The sequence below is a fragment of the Geotrypetes seraphini genome, chromosome 11, assembly GCF_902459505.1.
Source record: "Geotrypetes seraphini chromosome 11, aGeoSer1.1, whole genome shotgun sequence".
NCBI classification, from domain to species: Eukaryota; Metazoa; Chordata; class Amphibia; order Gymnophiona; family Dermophiidae; genus Geotrypetes; species Geotrypetes seraphini.
In genome coordinates this window covers 131290482-131308866 of record NC_047094.1, presented here as the reverse complement: position 1 = coordinate 131308866, position 18385 = coordinate 131290482, and the positions used below count along the sequence as shown (strand labels likewise).

The following is an 18385-nucleotide window of genomic DNA, read 5'->3' as shown; positions in this document are numbered from 1 at the left end:
ATTCAGCGCACCGGCTTGCGCTAAAAACCGCTTTTGCGGTTTTTAAAAGGGGGAAGGGTGTATGTTAGCCATGAATTGTAATACGGTATTTGCCATGCTATATATATGACATGACTTGGCAAAAATGGTAAGTCCGGCATGATGACGAAACATAGCATGGAAGACATAGAGAGGCAAGCATTGTGTGGCAGACTGGCTTGAGAGATCGTAGCATGGTAAATATGATGTATAGTATAGTAGGACAAAGATTGGCAAGTGGTATGGCAGAGTGCGGAAGAACATTGTATGGGAAAACACGGCATGGTCAGACAAGGACGAAGCACATAACGTTTGAGACTCGGGACTTCTTGCCTAAGATTTCTTCTAGAGAATTGCACGGGGACAAATTGGTCCCCGTCCCTGCAGGAACTCGATTTCCCCGTCCTGTCCCCGCGCGTTTTGTCATTCTCCGTCCCATTCCTATTCCTGTAAGCCTTGAACACTCCTGCCCCGTGCAGATCGCTCACAGGAAATGGTGCGAGAGACTACGGGAGCTCGAGGCAGCCATTTCCTGTGAGCGATCTGCACGGGGCAGGAGCGAGGGAAGATCGCTCCTGCCTGAAAACCCGCTAGACCACCAGGTAAGGCTTTAAGGGGGGGGGGGGGGTTTCAGGGCTTAAAATAGCCGGGAGAAGCGGCCCAAATATTATTCATGGTTTTTTAATATTTGCAGGCCGGCTCTGCCCCTAACCCCCGCGAATACGGAGGGGGAAGTGTACACTTTTACATACCTCTTAAGGAGGTTGGCCATTTCTACTAAATATAATCTCTTTACCTGCATCCCTGAAAGATCTGGTTTCCTCTCTGTCAACTTCATAGTTTCAGTTGAAGTAGTTTGAGAAAAGGATAGTCTTTATTCCTTTCTTGAATTTTCTGGTGTTCTTTTCTAACTTTAATTCCTTCGGTAGGGCGTTCCACCACATCGGGGCCATTACCGAGAACATTCTTGCCCTGATGCTTTTGTATTTGATGTTTTTGAAGGAAGGTATTTGTAGTAATTACTCTTGGCTCGAGCGCAGAGCACGACGGGGCGTATGGTTATTTAGTCTGGCCGCTAGGTATTGCGGTTCCGAGAGGTGAACAGTTTTGTGCGTCAGCAATAGGATTTTGAATTTCACCCTGCTCTCAATCGGGAGCCAGCGTAACTCCTTCAGTAGCGGGGTGGCACTCATCTATCTTGTTTTACCTAGTAGAAACCTAGCTGCAGCGTTTTGTACCGTTTGAATCTGTCTGGTACTCCCAGGAAGGTTGCATTGCAGTAGTCAAAGATTATGAATACCAGGGATATTACTACATTGGACATTGCTTGGTGGGAGAGTTAGGGTTTCAGTCCTCTAACTCAGTAGAGTTTGCCATAAGCGTTTTTGACCATCCGTTGGATCTGCATTGTCATTGTCTAGGCTTGAGTCCAGCCAGACACCTAGGTTTCTTACCCCATTCTCGGACGGTTCTGCGTTATTGCTGTTTAGCATTAGGTGGAAACTGGGGTCATTTCCTCCCCATTTATTTGAGTAGTAGTTCTTTATTTTCTTTGTTGGCTACTAGGCCGTTTACTTGAAACCATCCAAAGATTTTCTCTAGGCCCATCTCAATCATGTGTTTGGTCATCGCGTCCCATTTCCTCAGCAGTATGATCAATTGGATATCGTCTGCATAAATGTAGCATTCCCACTCCAGGTTTCTGATGAATTTTCCAAGCGGTTGGAGGAAAATGTTGAACAGCATGGCTGACATGGCGGATCCTTGCGGTACCCCTATGACAGTTGCTTTCCAGTTTCTGGTATCCATGCCATAGCGCTTCCCTCGAGGCCTACTTCTCTGCAACGTGATTTTAGTAACATTATGACATCACAATCTCTGCTCTGGAATGTTGCTACTCTTTGGGTTTCTGCCAGGTACTTGGGACCTGGGTTGGCCACTGTTGGAAACTGGATACTGGACTTGATGGACCTTCGGTCTGTCCCAGTATGGCAATTCCTATGTTCTTATGTGAGTCAAGCAGAGGACAGTGAAGCCATTGTGACATCACTGCTGAGGTTGGCTCTTAGGCATTGGTGGAATGAGGCATTATGACATCACAATCTCAGCTCTGGAATGTTGGTACTCTTTAGGTGTCTGCCAGGTACTTCGGACCTGGGTTGGCCACTGTTGGAAACAGGATGTTGGTCTTGATGGACCTTCGGTCTGTCCCAGTATGGCAAATCTTATGTATAAGCTTGAAATTCATGAGTAGAGTTGCAGGATGTGAATGTTGGTGGACAAAAACTGATGAGTTTGACTCAGGAATGATTGTCTCTAGCCTTCTATGTAATTGTCTGCTTTCTTCTTTTAATACATCTTATTAATTTCTTTAATACAGAGCATCTATTTCAGTCCCCATATCTCTTCCCTAAAATCCCTTATACCTATTACGAAGGCACAGTTCAGCAGTATCTTGTGCAAGAAATAATGTGTTTTTTTTCTTTTCCAGGAGCTGTTAGTGTCTCATTTGCAGAGTTCAATCACGGTTAATGAGATTGTAGGAGCTTTTTATGGCACATCCTGGTGTACAGAAAAATAACAGCAATAAAAAGTCATTTGAAAACTAAAAAAGAATTAGGAGGAGAAAAAAAGGGCCAAGCTAGCTGACTCAGTTCTATAGCAGCAGCTAGAGCACCTAAAGAAGATGTAATGAAAAAGACTTGCAATGCATGGCTCGAAAAAGAGAAACATTCCAAAATCTTCAACCTTTCATCACAAGATCTTATTACTGAGAAGGAAACAACAAAAACCAGGTTCCAGCTTCAAACGTAAACAGTCATAAGTTTGTACAAGTTTCAGGGCAACAAAAATGATAAAAGGGATGGGACGACTTCCCTATGAGAAAAGGCTAAAGCGGCTCAGGGGTGATATGATAGAGGTCTATAAAATATTGAGTGGAGTAGAAAGGGTAGATGTGAATCGCTTGTTTACCAAAAAGACTAGGGCTAGGGAGACATGCGCTGAAGCAACTAAGTAGTAGATTTAAAACAATCTGGAGAAAATATTTCTTCACACAACATGTAATGAAAATCTGGAATTCATTGCCAGAGAATGTGGTGAGATCAGTTAGCTTAGCAGGGTTTAAAAAGGTTTGGATAATTTCCTAAGAAAGTCCATAGACCAGTATTTAAGAAGGACTCGGGGAAAATCCACTACTTATTCCTAAGATAATCAGCATAAAATCTGTTTTACTTCTTGGGATCTAGCTTAGGTACTTGGGACCTGGGTTGGCCACTGTTGGAAACAGGATACTGAGCTTGATGGACTTTCGGTCTGTCCCAGGATAATAATAATAATTTATTTTGTATACCGCCATACCCAGGGAGTTCTAGGCGGTTCACAACAGATAGATGAATTACATACAGTGCGGTTGAAATTGAAGAACATAACAAAGCAATCATAGAGTCAAACTAGTTTACATTTACAATTTAGGTGAGGTGTATACGGCAAGAGAATACAATTGAATTTAAGAGAAGGGAACAAAGCATATTAGATGAATGGAGGGAGCAACAATCTTAGAAGGGTGGGGAGGGAGGAGGTGGAAAAAGTTAAGGAAGAGGTGGGAAGCATTGAGGAGGGCATGGGGAGCGTTAAGGATTTGGTCTGTTGCAAAGAAGAGTTTTGATCTGTTTTCTAAAGTGGAGATATGAAGAGGTATCAAGTATAATTTGGGCGAGCCACGAGTTTAGTTTGGCCGCTTGAAAAGAGAAGGTTCGTTCGAGGAATCTTTTAAGATGACACGATTTCAATGAGGGAAAAGCGAACAGAGTTATTCTGCGGGAGCTCTTATTATTGGCAATTCTTATGTACTCGTTTTAAAATTGGATTTTTGTGTGTGTGTGTTTTTATGTTTTATTGTTAACCTGAAGTGCAATATGCCACTCAAGCTTTGCCTTTTTGTTTCATGCAATGCAATACTAGCCAGACCAGTCAAAAGCAAATTTGTTATTTACCACTTATGCTCTATTAATTTTATTTAAGTTCATATTATTTTATATATATATATATATAAAGAGAGAGAGAGAGAGGAAAATGACCTCAGAAACATTTACCCTACCTGAGTTTACAGAGTCTCATAGGATTATCTTTTAATCAGAGACCCCCAAAAGTCCTCAAACTCTACATAGTTTAAAATATCAAAAATGTTATGAAGGGCAATTCTGAGCTCTTTTCCATATATGTGTACTATTTACTGTTCCATAAAATAGTACAGGCAAGTCATTCCTGCTTTCAGTTGCCATGCACTAGTGGGGGGCATGTGTGGGGTTATTTCAGCCCCCCTCCCCCTGTATCTGGCATCATGTACCACATGCTCTTCTCTGCAGATCTGCTTATTTTGACTTTGCTAACACGATGTGCTCATTTTCTTGGGGTTTTAGCTTGCTAATTGGATCAGGTTTTTTTTTTTTCCTGCTAAATATATATGTAGGCTATGAAATACCCAATATATAATATAATTTAGATTTCTCAGGTTGCTCATGAGGCCCCTGAGATTTGGGAGACGTGCTTAAGATGCAGGCGAGAAGTATCCTTAATCAGTTCCTTATATGGTTGCTTTCTGTTCTTGGAACAGCCACACAGCGCCCAAGAGCTGAAAAAATGTGGGTAAAAATGGTCAGTGAAGTGAGGACGAGATGTGGCTATATTTCCCTCTACAAAGCAAACTTAAGGAAAACAGGAGGGAAAAAGCAGGTGCTTACTGTACTGCCTATCACGGTTGCCACTATAAAGAAGTTTACGGACTAAAATATAGTTTAGGGAATTCCAGTTAATTTAATAGGCTAGAGGAAGCCATAGAAGAGAAAACAGCAGATTTCAAAAGGTTTGAGAAAAGATGCAAGGCAGGCATGCATGCTATGCCCCTCGAGATCCAATGCTGTCTAGTTAGTTTGTAGAGAAGGCTATAAGTAAACACTTTGAATTTTGTGTAGGAGAGCTCAGCCCTAAAGAGTAGTGGCAATGAGTAGAGAATGGCACGGGGACAAATTTTTCCCTGTCCCTGCGGGAACTCATTTTCCCATCCCGTCCCTGCGAGTTCTTTTCCTATCCCTGTCCCATTCCTGCAAGCCCCATCCTCATCTGCAGAAACCTCAAACACTTTAAAATCATAAGTAGCAACAATTCTAGAGCTCAGATTGTGATGTCATAATGCCTCATTCCACCAATGCCTAAGCCCCATCCTCATCTGCAGAAACCTCAAACACTTTAAAATCATAAGTAGCAACAATTCTAGAGCTCAGATTGTGATGTCATAATGCCTCATTCCACCAATGCCTAAGCCCCATCCTCATCTGCAGAAACCTCAAACACTTTAAAATCATAAGTAGCAACAATTCTAGAGCTCAGATTGTGATGTCATAATGCCTCATTCCACCAATGCCTAAGCCCCATCCTCATCTGCAGAAACCTCAAACACTTTAAAATCATAAGTAGCAACAATTCTAGAGCTCAGATTGTGATGTCATAATGCCTCATTCCACCAATGCCTAAGCCCCATCCTCATCTGCAGAAACCTCAAACATTTTAAAATCATAAGTAGCAACAATTCTAGAGCTCAGATTGTGATGTCATAATGCCTCATTCCACCAATGCCTAAGCCCCATCCTCATCTGCAGAAACCTCAAACACTTTAAAATCATAAGTAGCAACAATTCTAGAGCTCAGATTGTGATGTCATAATGCCTCATTCCACCAATGCCTAAGCCCCATCCTCATCTGCACAAGCCTCAAACACTTTAAAATCCTAAGTAGCAACATTCTAGAGCTCAGATTGTGATGTCATAATGCCTCATTCCACCAATGCCTAAGCTCTGTCCTCATCTGCACAAGCCTCAAACACTTTGAAATCATAAGTAGCAACATTCTAGAACTCAGATTGTGATGTCATAATGCCTCATTCCACCAATGCCTAAGCTCCGTCCTCATCTGCACAAGCCTCAGACACTTTAAGTAACAACATTCTAGAGCTCAGATTGTGATGTCATAATGCCTCATTCCACCAATGCCTAAGCTCCATCCTCATCTGCGCAAGCCTCAAACACTTTGAAATCCTAAGTAGCAACATTCTAGAGCTCAGATTGTGATGTCATAATGCCTCATTCCACCAATGCCTAAACTCCGTCCTCACATGCACAAGCCTCAAACACTTTAAAATCATAAGTAGCAACATTCTAGAGCTCAGATTGTGATGTCATAATGCCTCATTCCACCAATGTTTAAGCTCCGTCCTCATCCGCACAAGCCTCAAACACTTTAACATCCTAATTGTTCAAGGCTTGTGCGGTTAAGGCAGAGTTTAGAGGAAGGAGGCAGAGATGGGGATAGGACGTGGAAATTGAGTTCCGACAGGGACAAATTTGTCCCCTTGTCATTCTCTAGGAATGAGTTCCATAAGTCAGGGGCTAAATTAACAAAGGCCAAAAAAGGGGTAGAGTCCAAATACGCTTTGGATAAAGGCGGTAGAGTGAGAAGTAGCTCAGAGAAAGAACAGAGATAGCAGATAGGATGGTAGGGCACTATAAGTGAGGCCAAGTAGGGTGAGGAACCAGTATGGAGTGCGTTATGGACAAGACTCTTATATTTGAAATAAAAGTGAACATTGCTGCATTTTGGATGGATGGAAGTCAGGCATAGACTACATTACAGTAGTCCAGGTGGGATGTTCCAGTGGCCTGTAGGATGGTCTCCTGGTCTTTGTTGTCTAGAAGATCTTATATGACTCTAAATTAGCAAAGCACTTAGAAACAGGATCTGATTACTATTGAGAAAGTTTGCTATCTAGAACGTCTCCCAGATACCTAAAGGAATGCAATAGAAATGGGGGATCCCACTAGCTCTGGTGACAGGGAAGGAGATGACGGCTACTGACTTGAGTTAGATTAAGAGCTAAAACAATAAACAAGTGATGCGACGTGGACACACGCGATGGGCAGATTGATGCTGGTTGAGCTACCTTCTAGCTGACTTTTACTGTTGACCACCAGTACAGCAGTATGGCAGGTCTCCTCATCCTAGATCATCTTAAATTAAGGTCACGCCCTAAGAGATAAGCTGGCAAGTCGCGGGCAGGCAGGAAAAAAATTGTAGCTGAAATGGTCTGTATTATACAATAGTCAACAGACCGACCAAGAGCTGAAATGGAATAAGAACATAAGAAGTTGCCTCCGCTGAGGCAGACCAGAGGTCCATCTCGCCCAGCGGTCCGCTCCCGCGGCGGCCCATCAGGCCCACTGCCTGAACAGTGGTCTCTGACTAATTTTACAAATTACCTCTAATCCTATCCCTATAACCTTACCTCTACTCTTATCTGTACCCCTCAATCCCTTTGTCCTCCAGGTACCTGTCCAGACCCTCCTTGAAGCCCTATAGCGTGCTTCTGCTTATCACATCCTCCGGTAGCGCCTTCCATGTATCCACCACCCTCTGGGTGAAAAAGAACTTCCTGGCATTTGTTCTAAACCTTTCCCCTCTCAATTTCACTGAGTGCCCCATTGTACTTGAGTTTCCCCATAGTTTGAAAAATCTGTCCCTGTCCACTCTTTCTATGCCCTTCATGACTTCTATGCCCTTCTATGCCCTTCCATCAAAACTGTGGGGACCCACAACCACTAGGGGTCACTCGGAGAAATTGAAAGGGGACAGGTTTAGAACAAATGCTAGAAAGTTCTTTTTTACCCAAAGGGTGGTGGACACATGGAACATGCTTCCGGAGGAGGTGATAGGCCAGAGCACTTTACAGGGGTTCAAGGAAGGTTTGGATAGGTTCCTAGAGGATAGGGGGATTGAAGGGTACAGATAGAACTAGAGGTAGGTTATAAAAGTGGGCAAAAACCACTTCACAGGTCACGGACCTGGTGGGCCACCGCGGGAGCGGACCGCTGGGCGAGATGGACCTCTGGTCTGACTCAGTGGAGGCAACTTCTTATGATCTTGTCTCCTCTAAGTCATCGCTTTTCCAGGGAGAAAAGCCCCAGCTTTTTCAGTCTGTCAGTATATGAGAGGTCGCCCATACCCTTTATTAGCTTAGTTGCTCTTCTCTGGACTCTCTCAAGTACCGCCATGTCCTTCTTGAGGTACGGCGACCAGTACTGGACATAAAGAGAGATGCCGTAACGGGCCAGAATAGACCCTTCCACGTTCATCCTTTTTCTCCACTAGCCTTACAGCTGCTTGTTTTCTTTATTAAAGGGAAACGCAAAGCTAAAACCTTGGACTAGTTTATAAAGCAGGATTTAAGTTTAAATTGGGAGAATCTTGCATATGATGGGCTGGTTTTCCCCGTCCTGTACCATACATAACACATTTTTTTGTTTCCTCACTGAGTGGTAAATCCAATGCCGAAAGTCATCGGCAGCATTTCTTCCCTGCTCTGGTATGAGCGTTGTTATAAACAGTTCTGAAGGCTGGGAACGCGGAGACGCTAGCTGATTTGTGTGCTGGAACGCACGCTTCAAAACAAAGAGAATTCTTTGCCAAGGCCTCTGGGAGAAATTCCTTTAATATTTATAAACTGCAACAGGAGCTGAGATAACAAGAAGTGGTTGATGCCACAGCGATCCGCAGAAGAGTTATTGACTGGCCCTGACACATTGTTGTAGAACTGAAAAGAAATAAGGGGAGAAAAAGCTCCTTTATTAGGAAAATAGAGGTCTGACCGGGCCACCAGGAGACATTTTAGACCAATGTTCAGGGTTTCTTTGCCGAATAGGCACTGTCATCATTTATAAATTGTGTTTTAACATTTTTTGAGTCCTCAGAAGATATTAATCGACATGGTCCAGTTTTTATAATCAGGTTGATTTGAAAATTAGAAAATTGTGATTGTTAGTGACCAGTACCGTATTTTCACGTAGATAACGCGCACACGGGTATAGCGCTCGAAAAACACAAATTTATGTACAGAAATTTTTATATACCGCGCACACCCGTATACCGCGCATGCTGCCCGACTCTCTTTTCGCCCGCCCCGACTCTCCTCTGGAGACCCCGACTCTCTTTTCGCCCGCCCCGACTCTCCTTTCCCCCTTGAAGTCCTGTCCCTACCCTGAAAGCCTGATGCCCCCCCCGATGTCCGATTCACCCCCCCACAGGACCGCTCGCACCCCCACCCCGAAGGACCGCTCGCATGCACCTGCACCCCCACCCTGAAGGACCGCTCTCACCCCCACCCCGAAGGAGCGCTCGCACTCCCACCCCGAAGGACCGCTCACACCCCCACCCGAAGGACCGCTCGCACCCCCACAACCTCCCCCCCTCCCCCATGGAGAAGCTGACTACCTTGTTTCCGGATGCTAGCGAGCCCAGCTGTTTCCTCTGCCGGCGGTCCCACCCCTTCTCTGAGCCCTGCTGCGCTGCTTTTTCTTCCGGCGGTCCCGCCCTTTCTCTGACGTCAGAGAAAGGGCGGGACCGCCTGAAGAAAAAGCAGCGCAGCACAGGGCTCTGAGAAGGGGCAGGACCGCCGGCAGAGGAAGCAGCTGGGCTGGCATCCGGAAACAAGGTAGACAGCTTTTCCATGGGGGAGGGGGGAGGCTGTGTGGGTGCGAGCGGTCCTTCGGGATGAGAGTGCGAGCGCTCCTTCCGGGTGATGAATCGGGCGTCGGGGGGGAGGGGGGAAACTATGTAAAAAAAAATTTGTACAACGCGCAAGGGTATGCACGGGTTGTAAAAACCATGTATAACGCGCGCGTTATATGCAAGAAAATACGGTATATAGGTATTAATTTGTTAGCATAATTGGTAATGGTATGATCAGTTGGAAAGTGTGTGCTTGGTGGGGGGGGTGGGGTGGAATCTGGTATTTATGCATGAATACCAGAAGTGGCCTTTCCAGCCAGGTTACGATTTTGGGGGGCCAGGGGCCAGATGATAACTTGTGAGAGGTTTCTATCTGACCCAGTAAAGTGTTTGGTCCTAGCCTTCAGTGGCAAGAGCATGTCACTTCATGTGAAAGAGGTGATGTAACCAGACCGCCAAGGCATAGCGGACTGGTTGGAAGCTCTTCTTTGACCTCAAGGGGAGGGAGGCAGTTGCCCCTCTCTGACTCATTAACCGTAGGATAAGTATGTCAGCTGGAATTTAATTAATTTCTGCAGTTTATGAGTTTTGATCAATTAAATTTTGATTTTATTATGAAATAATTACAAGCTATTTCAAAATACAGACTTGGCTTAAATTAAAATTGCTTTAGAAAAAGACCTGCATCTTCAGTGAGGTTTTCTATAGGTTATCCTCCCTCTCTCCAGATTCTGAGCAAGAGGTTTAACTTTTAGCCCCACTTTCTCTAATTTCACCACCCCGCTGGGTTTAAAAAAATAAAAAAATCAAAAATCCCTATGTTTCTAATTAAGTTTTGTCTTCCTACAGAGTATGCAGAGAATATTGGTGATGGAAAAAGCCAGGAGTTTCGCGAAAGTGAACAGAAGCGGATCATGGATCTGCTAGAGAATTTCTGATACGTTCACACAAGATGACCTCGCAGATGAGGTTTCATGGCTTTCCTCCTGAGCCTTGCCAGAGACTTAACTAAGTGACATTATTAGAACAACAACTGTATGAATGACTTTAAGTGTGAGAATTGTTCAAAAATAAAATCTGTCTTTTTTTTTTAATTTAACTACTGAGAAACCGTGATGAACCAAATGTTCTAAATATCGGCGCTAAGGCTTCTGTTGCCTATATCGATCAGTTCTTGCCACATCATAGAATTTCCTATTTATTGATTCGGTATGCAAATTTATTGAAGTCTCCTCTTACATTTGAAAACACACCAATTTCACATAAGAAAGCCTGTACAAATGAGTTTTGAGTAATCTACAGAACTGTTCAGTGCTCAGAGAGAAGCTGTAAAGGGAACTAAGCTGACTATTCTCTAAACAGATTAGAGAATGTATCTGTAAACCCAAATAATTGCCAAGTGGTACTAATAATTGTCAGTGCCCAGCTGTTACTGTTAATTGGTTCATTAATCAATTAAATTGTGCAGGTTCCCAAACCTGAGCGCGTAATTTTGAGCACTATTTATGGACTAGAGGGAAGGTCACGTTCCAACAATCTGCAACAACAATCCAACACGTTCCAACAATCTGCAACAACAATCCAACACGTTCCAACAATCCAACAAGCTCTATTGGCTTATTGTAGATAGGGGTTGGCAACCTTTTTAAAGCAAAGCGCCAATTTATCCTAAAAATTTGACCCAAGATTTACAAAGAGCCACAATGGGTAGAAAGAGACTTTGAGATGTTTCAGGTCTTTCACTCTCTCCTCCCTCCCCATGGTCTAGTTTCTCTCCCCTCTTTCTTCCCTCCAACCCCTCACAGGTCCCATAGCCAAGTTTCTCTCTCCAGGTTCCGACCCTTTAATCTTCCCAACCCCATGATCCCCCCCCCAGGCCTATCAAGGTACCTGATGGTCCAGTGGGATCTTCATGGCAGGAGCACAGCCCTCTTGCTGCAGCCTCCACGTGGCGGTCTTCTAAAGTGGAGGTCGTGACCTTTTGCGGCTGCTCACGATATTTCCAGTAGTACCACGAGCTGCTGTAAGAGGTCGTGGCAGCCATTTTAGAAAGCAATTGTGAGGAGGTAGGAGCGAGACGGCCGCACTCCTGCCACAAAGACCCCTCGCCGGACCACCGCATACTTCGGTAGGGGAGAATCATGGCAGAAGAGCCGCAGGTTGCCGACCCCTGTGTTAGAACAGGCAGAGCTGATATAAGGGGCATGCACACACAGTTGCATGAAAGAATTATCTTTATCTTTCTCCTAGGCCTACGTCCCCTACTTGTCTCAGGTTTTGCATTAGGTCTGTGTTGCAAACGTTGGTCTTCGTCTTCTGAGAAGCAGTGATAAAAATCTTTTAATGAATAAACACTTAAAAAATTTGTAAATGTTTTAAAACCGGCTCATTTCCAGCTGCACTCAATTTAATGTTGAAAGGAATCGCTGTGTAAACCGAATGATTACAATAAATTTGGGCTTAGCTTGGGTCCGCTGCCAGGAACTTCAGCTGCAGACAAAATTGCACAGCGCCTGACCTTTTTTCCCCCCCTTGAGCAATAAATCAGATTGGAAGAACTCTCAGATCGTGAAAAGCAGGACGGTGTCCGACATTCTAGTTCTTCCTGACCTCACCACCAACCTGTGCGGGACCGAGAGCCACAGGGTAGAGCGCCGTGGCGGTGCCAGTCGTTCCATAGCTGAAACCAGCTCCAAGCTCACCTGGGCACTTCCGTTACTAATTAAGATAATTATGCAGCTTAATGTGTTTTTCCTGCAGGCTGACTCATTTTGAAGAAATCTCCACACGCCGACCATCCCCCGCCACTCTTGGAGGCAGAGAGACGAGCACGGCGCATCTTAAGAGCTCAGAGTAAACATCATTATTATAATTGGGGGAGTATTAAAGAGTTCAGATAATTATAGTGCGAAGGCCTCATCTAATGAAGCAATTAGGAGCTCCTAAAGTAGGAAGTATACTAGTGATTAGCCACTAACTTTTTTTTTGAGGGGGGGAAGAGTGCCTTTGTAACTCTGCACATTTAATGGAAAATGTAACACTTTTAAGACTGCCGATGGAAAGGCAGCACAGCTTTTTACAAGCAAAAGCAGTAATAAGCTTGCTATGGATTATATCAAATTAGCTGATTACCTGGCATTGCCCAGATAATTATTTATCCCAAAATGTCCTGTCACTTGTCCCACAGGAATGTCCCTCTATGGGGCTGAACTTGGACTTAAACGTCATCAGGAGTGTTCAGTATCTGTCGTTTCCGATAATTTCTACATGTCGCCCCCCCCTTCCCACCCCCACAGTATTTTTCCCCAGCTAGTAAGTCATATGTGTACCAAGTTTGGTTGAAATCTGTCCATGCGTTTCAGAGTTATGCTGGAACATACATACACACACACACACACACATACATCCGATTTTATAGATGGCCACAAGAAGTGATTAATGAGTTGTCCCTTTTGTCAAATTTGAGTGGCTAGAGGTGACCCTTTCAGCTCTTCTTTTGTGGGACACTGCGGAGGAAGCACAGGAAAAAAAAAATACGTCCTCCAAAAGTATGTCGGAAGAGAGCTCATTCTTTTGAAAATACAGCGCAAGTCTCTAATCCCACCTGTTGATTTGGACAAATGAATCTTCAGGGAACCTCTTACAATCACAAGGGTCAGCCTTGCAAATGATGTTTTGGGCTGTTCTCCTGCAAACCTTCTTGAGCCGCGGCACACTAAACGTAGTGGCCACGGCTCGAGGCATCTGGAAGTGCATGGACGTCGCCGTGATCATATCGTGTGCATGTGTGATGTCACGTCGACATCCACGCCAGTGGGCGGTGCCGGCAGGGAAGAGGGCCGGAGAGGAGAGGCGCTGGCGCCAGCCAATTGCTTACCGAGGCACATCCTGTAGGCATTCAGCCGGTGCCGTAGCACACTTGAAATCTCATGAAGCCCACAGTTTGCGATACGCTGCCCTAGATCTTGGTAGCAATCAAGGATGCTTGCAGAGTAATATACAAAGGGGAAGCTTTCTTACGTTGCAGCATGAAATGGAGATAGAGGTTGGTGCGTTTTTGTAGACTGACAGATTTCTTAAGGACTGTGCAGTCATCATTTTCTTCTCTGAAAGCTAACAAAACTCATCTTTCTCATTTTTTCAATAAAAGTATGAAAATTCCTTATAAGGAAAGCAAGCAAAACAAACAATGGAGACAAAAAAAAAGGCATGCATGCAGACAGATTTTATTAAAAAGACGCTGTGTTTCGGCCAAAAGACCTACCTCAGAGGTCCAACAATATGGACTATGAATGTATACTGAGCATAGGGATACCAAACGTCCGGATTTACCTGCGCTTGGCCTCTTTTTAGAGGACATGTCTGGGCGTCCGGACGACTTTTCAAAAATTGCCACTTTGTCCGGGTTTTGAGAATCTTCCAGTTCGGGACCGCGTCCGGAGGGCATCTGCGCCTGGTGTAAATGCAACACGGTGACATGTGCATGCGCAGATGTCCTCTCGACCCGGCTCCGAGTTTGAGAACAGGTTGAGGGGACGGAATGGGGTGGGGCTGGGTAGGCCTGGGGGCGGAGCCATGGGTCTGGATTTTACAGTAGGGCATGGAGCTAAAACCAGCATTCTTTGTCCCTTTTCACTTGTGCTACCTATGAAGCTTCTGATCTTATTGCCAGGGCTTCCTTTGCTTCCACTGCAACCACAATGCCCTTTTGCAGTTGTGCTCCTGGGCTGGGAAGGAGGCTAGTTTTGCCACTACACTATCTTTGCATGCCCCTTCCCACAGCACTGCACCTTCAGGAGGTTGCAAACGGATGGCCAGGCATACACTTCTCCCTCTGTATTTGCGGTGGATGCGGGCGGCCAATAGGCACAAATATGGAAAAATCACAAATAACTTTTCAACTGTTATTCGCGGTTTTGGGAAAGCGCTGTAGAAACCGCGAATAACTATAGAACCGCAAATACTATAGAATTCCTATGAGCGCTGGAGCTAATATCACCCTGGTCGGCGATTAAAAAAGCCTATGGTGCTTAACATAGTAGGGATATGGATAGAATTTGGGACAATAGATGTTTTTTGAGAGAAACGTGAAGTGACGCGACCTGATAAGAGACTCCTATGCAAACATATTCTTTTAATAGGAAAGGAGTTTCCAAGAAAAAGCCATTTTTCTGCACTGGGTTTCATGTGTCAAATAATGTTCTCGGCATGCAACGCTTAATTCTTGCTGACTGACCTCAGGTGGGTCAGGTTTACGACTACTCAGAATGTAGAAGTAATTTTGAAACTGCGCTGATGAAACCAACAATCGCTAATATAGTCTGAAACTTTCCCCTTCCACATAAAGGTTCTCTTTTAAATCAGAATGAGATGGGAGATTCAGACTTCCATCACAATAAACCTTTCTAGTTGCGATACCTTTCAATGGGCAATGAACAAAGCTAATATAACTGACTCTGTAGGTGTTAAAACAAGGGATTGATCCACAGCTGAGCCAGATTTTTAGGGCATGCAAGAGAGAGGGTGGAGGTGATTTTTTTTTTCATTTTTGATTTGAAATAGATTATTGCAATTCGCTTTTAAAAGGTATATATCACAAAGATTTGAAACGTCTGCAGCTAATTCAAAATACGGCCATCAAGATAATTTCCAGAGCAACAAAGTATGACCATGTTACCCCTCTGCTAAAAGACGCCCACTGGTTACCAATCTCACATAGGATAACTTATAAAATAGCCCTTTTGACATTCAAAACTATGCAGACTAATTCCCCAGCTTTCATAGATAGAGTATTGATTCCCTATGACCCACCGAGATCTTTAAGATCCATATCCCAATCTAATCTAATTATCCCTTCCTTAAAAATAATTGGCACACGTCGAATCTCCATTTTTTCTGTAACAGCTCCTACGATTTGGAACGCTCTTCCGCTCTATCTAAAAACGGAAAATACTTTAAAAACGTTCAAAAGCAACTTAAAATGTTTCCTTTTTAAAGATGCTTTTAACTGAAGTTTTATCTTTTTTTTTTTTTTTTTAAGCTGATTTTAACTAAAGTTATTTTAGTCTTCTTTTTTTTCTATTTTAGTCTTCTTTTTTTTCTATTAATTCCTGCCCTTTTGTGCTTACCCTTAATGTTTCTCTCATTTACTATAGCTATTGTATGTCTTCCCTTTTTCCTTCGTGTGTCTTCTGTTCGTTCGTCCTTAATTAACCTAGTATGTGTTGTAGTTTGTCTTACAGTTCTTTTTTTGAAAGTATGTTTTAATTGTAATTTTGTTTGTTGAAATGTTATTTTATATAATGCTTTGTACAACGCTTTGCAGAATCGATAAAGCGTTTAATCAAAAAACTAATTAAACAATAAACAATTTGTTTGGTTTTTTTTTAAATTTTAGTGCATACTACTTTGTGTCCTTGTACACTGAATGAAATAATGCAATTACCTTCCCCCGCCATTTACAAACCCATAGCGCATTTTTTTTTTTTTTGCGCCAGCCACAGTGGTAACAACTCCGATGCTCATAGGAATTCGATGAGCGTCAGAGCTGTGGCCAGCACTAAAAACTGCGCTACAGTTTTATAAAAGGTGGGCGGGGAGTGTTAGCTACAGATTTTCAAATTATTCATAGAAGGGGGACAAGAAGCCTTAAGGTTAGAGCAGTGATCTTAGAACCAGGGAAGCTAATGTTCAAATCCTACTGATGATCCCTTATGGTCTTGGTTGAGTCACTTAATCCTCCGTTGCCTTAGGTACAAACTTAGGATGCAATATCCAGCTAGCCATTTTTAAACACCGGCTACCATTAGTTGAATTCTGCTAGGGTATTCAGTGCCAGCAGCCGTCAGGATACTAGGGCTCAACATCTAGGCTGCTGGGAGTTGCCCAGTGCAATTGCCAATATTCATTGGTGGTACCTAGATAGTTATTCGGTTAACTCTGGACAGCCTTTACCAGATTGCTATCATGAAGCCATCTCTCCATATTGGTGGTGTCTAGGTAACTCCTAATTTTACTCACAAACAGCACTAAGGGCCTTAAACTCAAAAGTACCCCAATTGTCAAGGGTACTCCCTGGATGTGTGCTGCTGAAAATCCCAGGGACATCCAGTTAGCAAGTGATAACCGGGTAAGAGATTTGAGCATGCGTGGAACGGTCTCCAGGAAGAGGTGGTGGAGACAGAGACTGTGTCTGAATTCAAGAAAGTGTGGGACTGGCACATGAGATGTCTTAGAGAGGAAGAGATAATGGTTACAGCGGATGGGCAGACTGGATGGGCCATTTGGCCTTTATCTGCCATCATGTTTCTGTAACCATAAAGCTCTATGACCTCACAATGCAAGTATTAAGAGCCTTAGCCTATAGGCAGAGGAGATGCAAATGTTAAGAGCCTTAGCCAATAGGGAGAGGAGGAGATAGTGGATGCTGCGGATGGGCCATTTGGCCTTTATCTGCCTTCATGTTTCTATAACCATAAAGCTCTATGACCTCACAATGCAGGTGTAAAGAGCCTTAACCTATAGGAAGAGGAGATGCAAATGTTAAGAACCTTAGCCAATAGGGAGAGGAGGAGACAGTGGATGCTGCGGATGGGCCATTTGGCCTTTATCTGCCTTCATGTTTCTATAACCATAAAGCTCTATGACCTCACAATGCAGGTGTAAAGAGCCTTAGCCAATAGGAAGAGGAGATGCAAATGTTAAGAACCTTAGCCAATAGGGACAGGAGGAGATAGTGGATGTTGCAGATGGGAGACTGGATGGGCCATTTGGCCTTTAACTGCCATCATGTTTTTCTATAACCATAAAGCTCTATGACCTCACAATGCAGCCTATAGGAAGAGGAGATGCAAATGTTAAGAGCCTCAGCCAATAGGGAGAGGAGGAGGTAGTGGGTGCTCTGGATGGGCCATTTGACGTTTAGCTGCCATTTTGTTTTTATGCATTCCCGCCCTGTATTGTAGAGTTGTCTTCCACAAGACTGAAAGGCATTACCCTCCAGTGATTCTGTAGCTGCTATCTTTTGTTTCAGCTTTTAGTTACTCACATGATGCAAGAAGTGACATTTCATCGTACTTTAAAAGAAGAGCGGTGGCTACAGCCCCAGTGATGCTAGGCTGATCTCGGGCACCTTATGTGATGCCAACAGTCATTGCGGGCATCGAAACGGTTTCGTCATTCAGTTTCCCATTTCTACATATGATTAGGAAGAGAATGTGTGGTTCAGTACACAGCTGGAAACTGATTTATAATATAAAGGCAACCAAGCGTGAGAAAAGAGCCCAATTTATTGCACCTCATGTTCAGTCGTGTTTTCTTGTCTCTGATTGTAAACAGATTTGACTAAAGAGGTAAATTAGAAGTTAATTAGAAGGAACATAATTGATGTAGCACTCTGCAGTGAATGGGAGGCAGGAAGATGGGGACACTTAAATAAGAGGCCTGCAAACTTTCTCTAGCCACGGCACACTAAACGTAGTGGCCGCGGCTCGAGGCATCCGGATGTGCGTAGATGTCGCCAATATGACATCACGCCCACGTCAGCACAAGCGCAAAGGCCCTCCAGATGTAGAGTTACTAGATTTTCCCAGAGGAAAATCCAGACCCATGGCCAGGCCCGCCCAGTTCTGCCTGTGTCATACCCCATTCCGCACCCCCCAGACGGCATGCGCAGATGCCACACAATGATGTCAGTAAGTTGCAGGGTTTTGAAAAGCTTCCCATCAAAATTGCGTTGGGCAGGGGCATTGGACATGTCAAGTTTCAAGTTTAATAAAATTTTGATTTGATCGCAAAATCTTACTTCAATGTG

At 44.0% G+C, this 18385-nt stretch overlaps 1 protein-coding gene across 2 annotated transcripts in view; it reads left to right on the top strand.

Annotated features, from left to right (window-relative positions):
* The window catches only part of CTNNBL1 (catenin beta like 1), a 234562-nt gene extending 223890 nt beyond the window's left edge, over positions 1-10672 (top strand). For both annotated transcript variants that reach the window (XM_033963856.1, XM_033963855.1), the window contains exon 16: positions 10423-10672. In XM_033963856.1, coding sequence (XP_033819747.1) covers positions 10423-10511 — 89 coding nt within the window. In that variant the 3' untranslated portion in view covers positions 10512-10672. The remainder of the gene's footprint in view (positions 1-10422) is intronic.
* The last annotated feature ends 7713 nt before the right edge of the window (positions 10673-18385 follow it).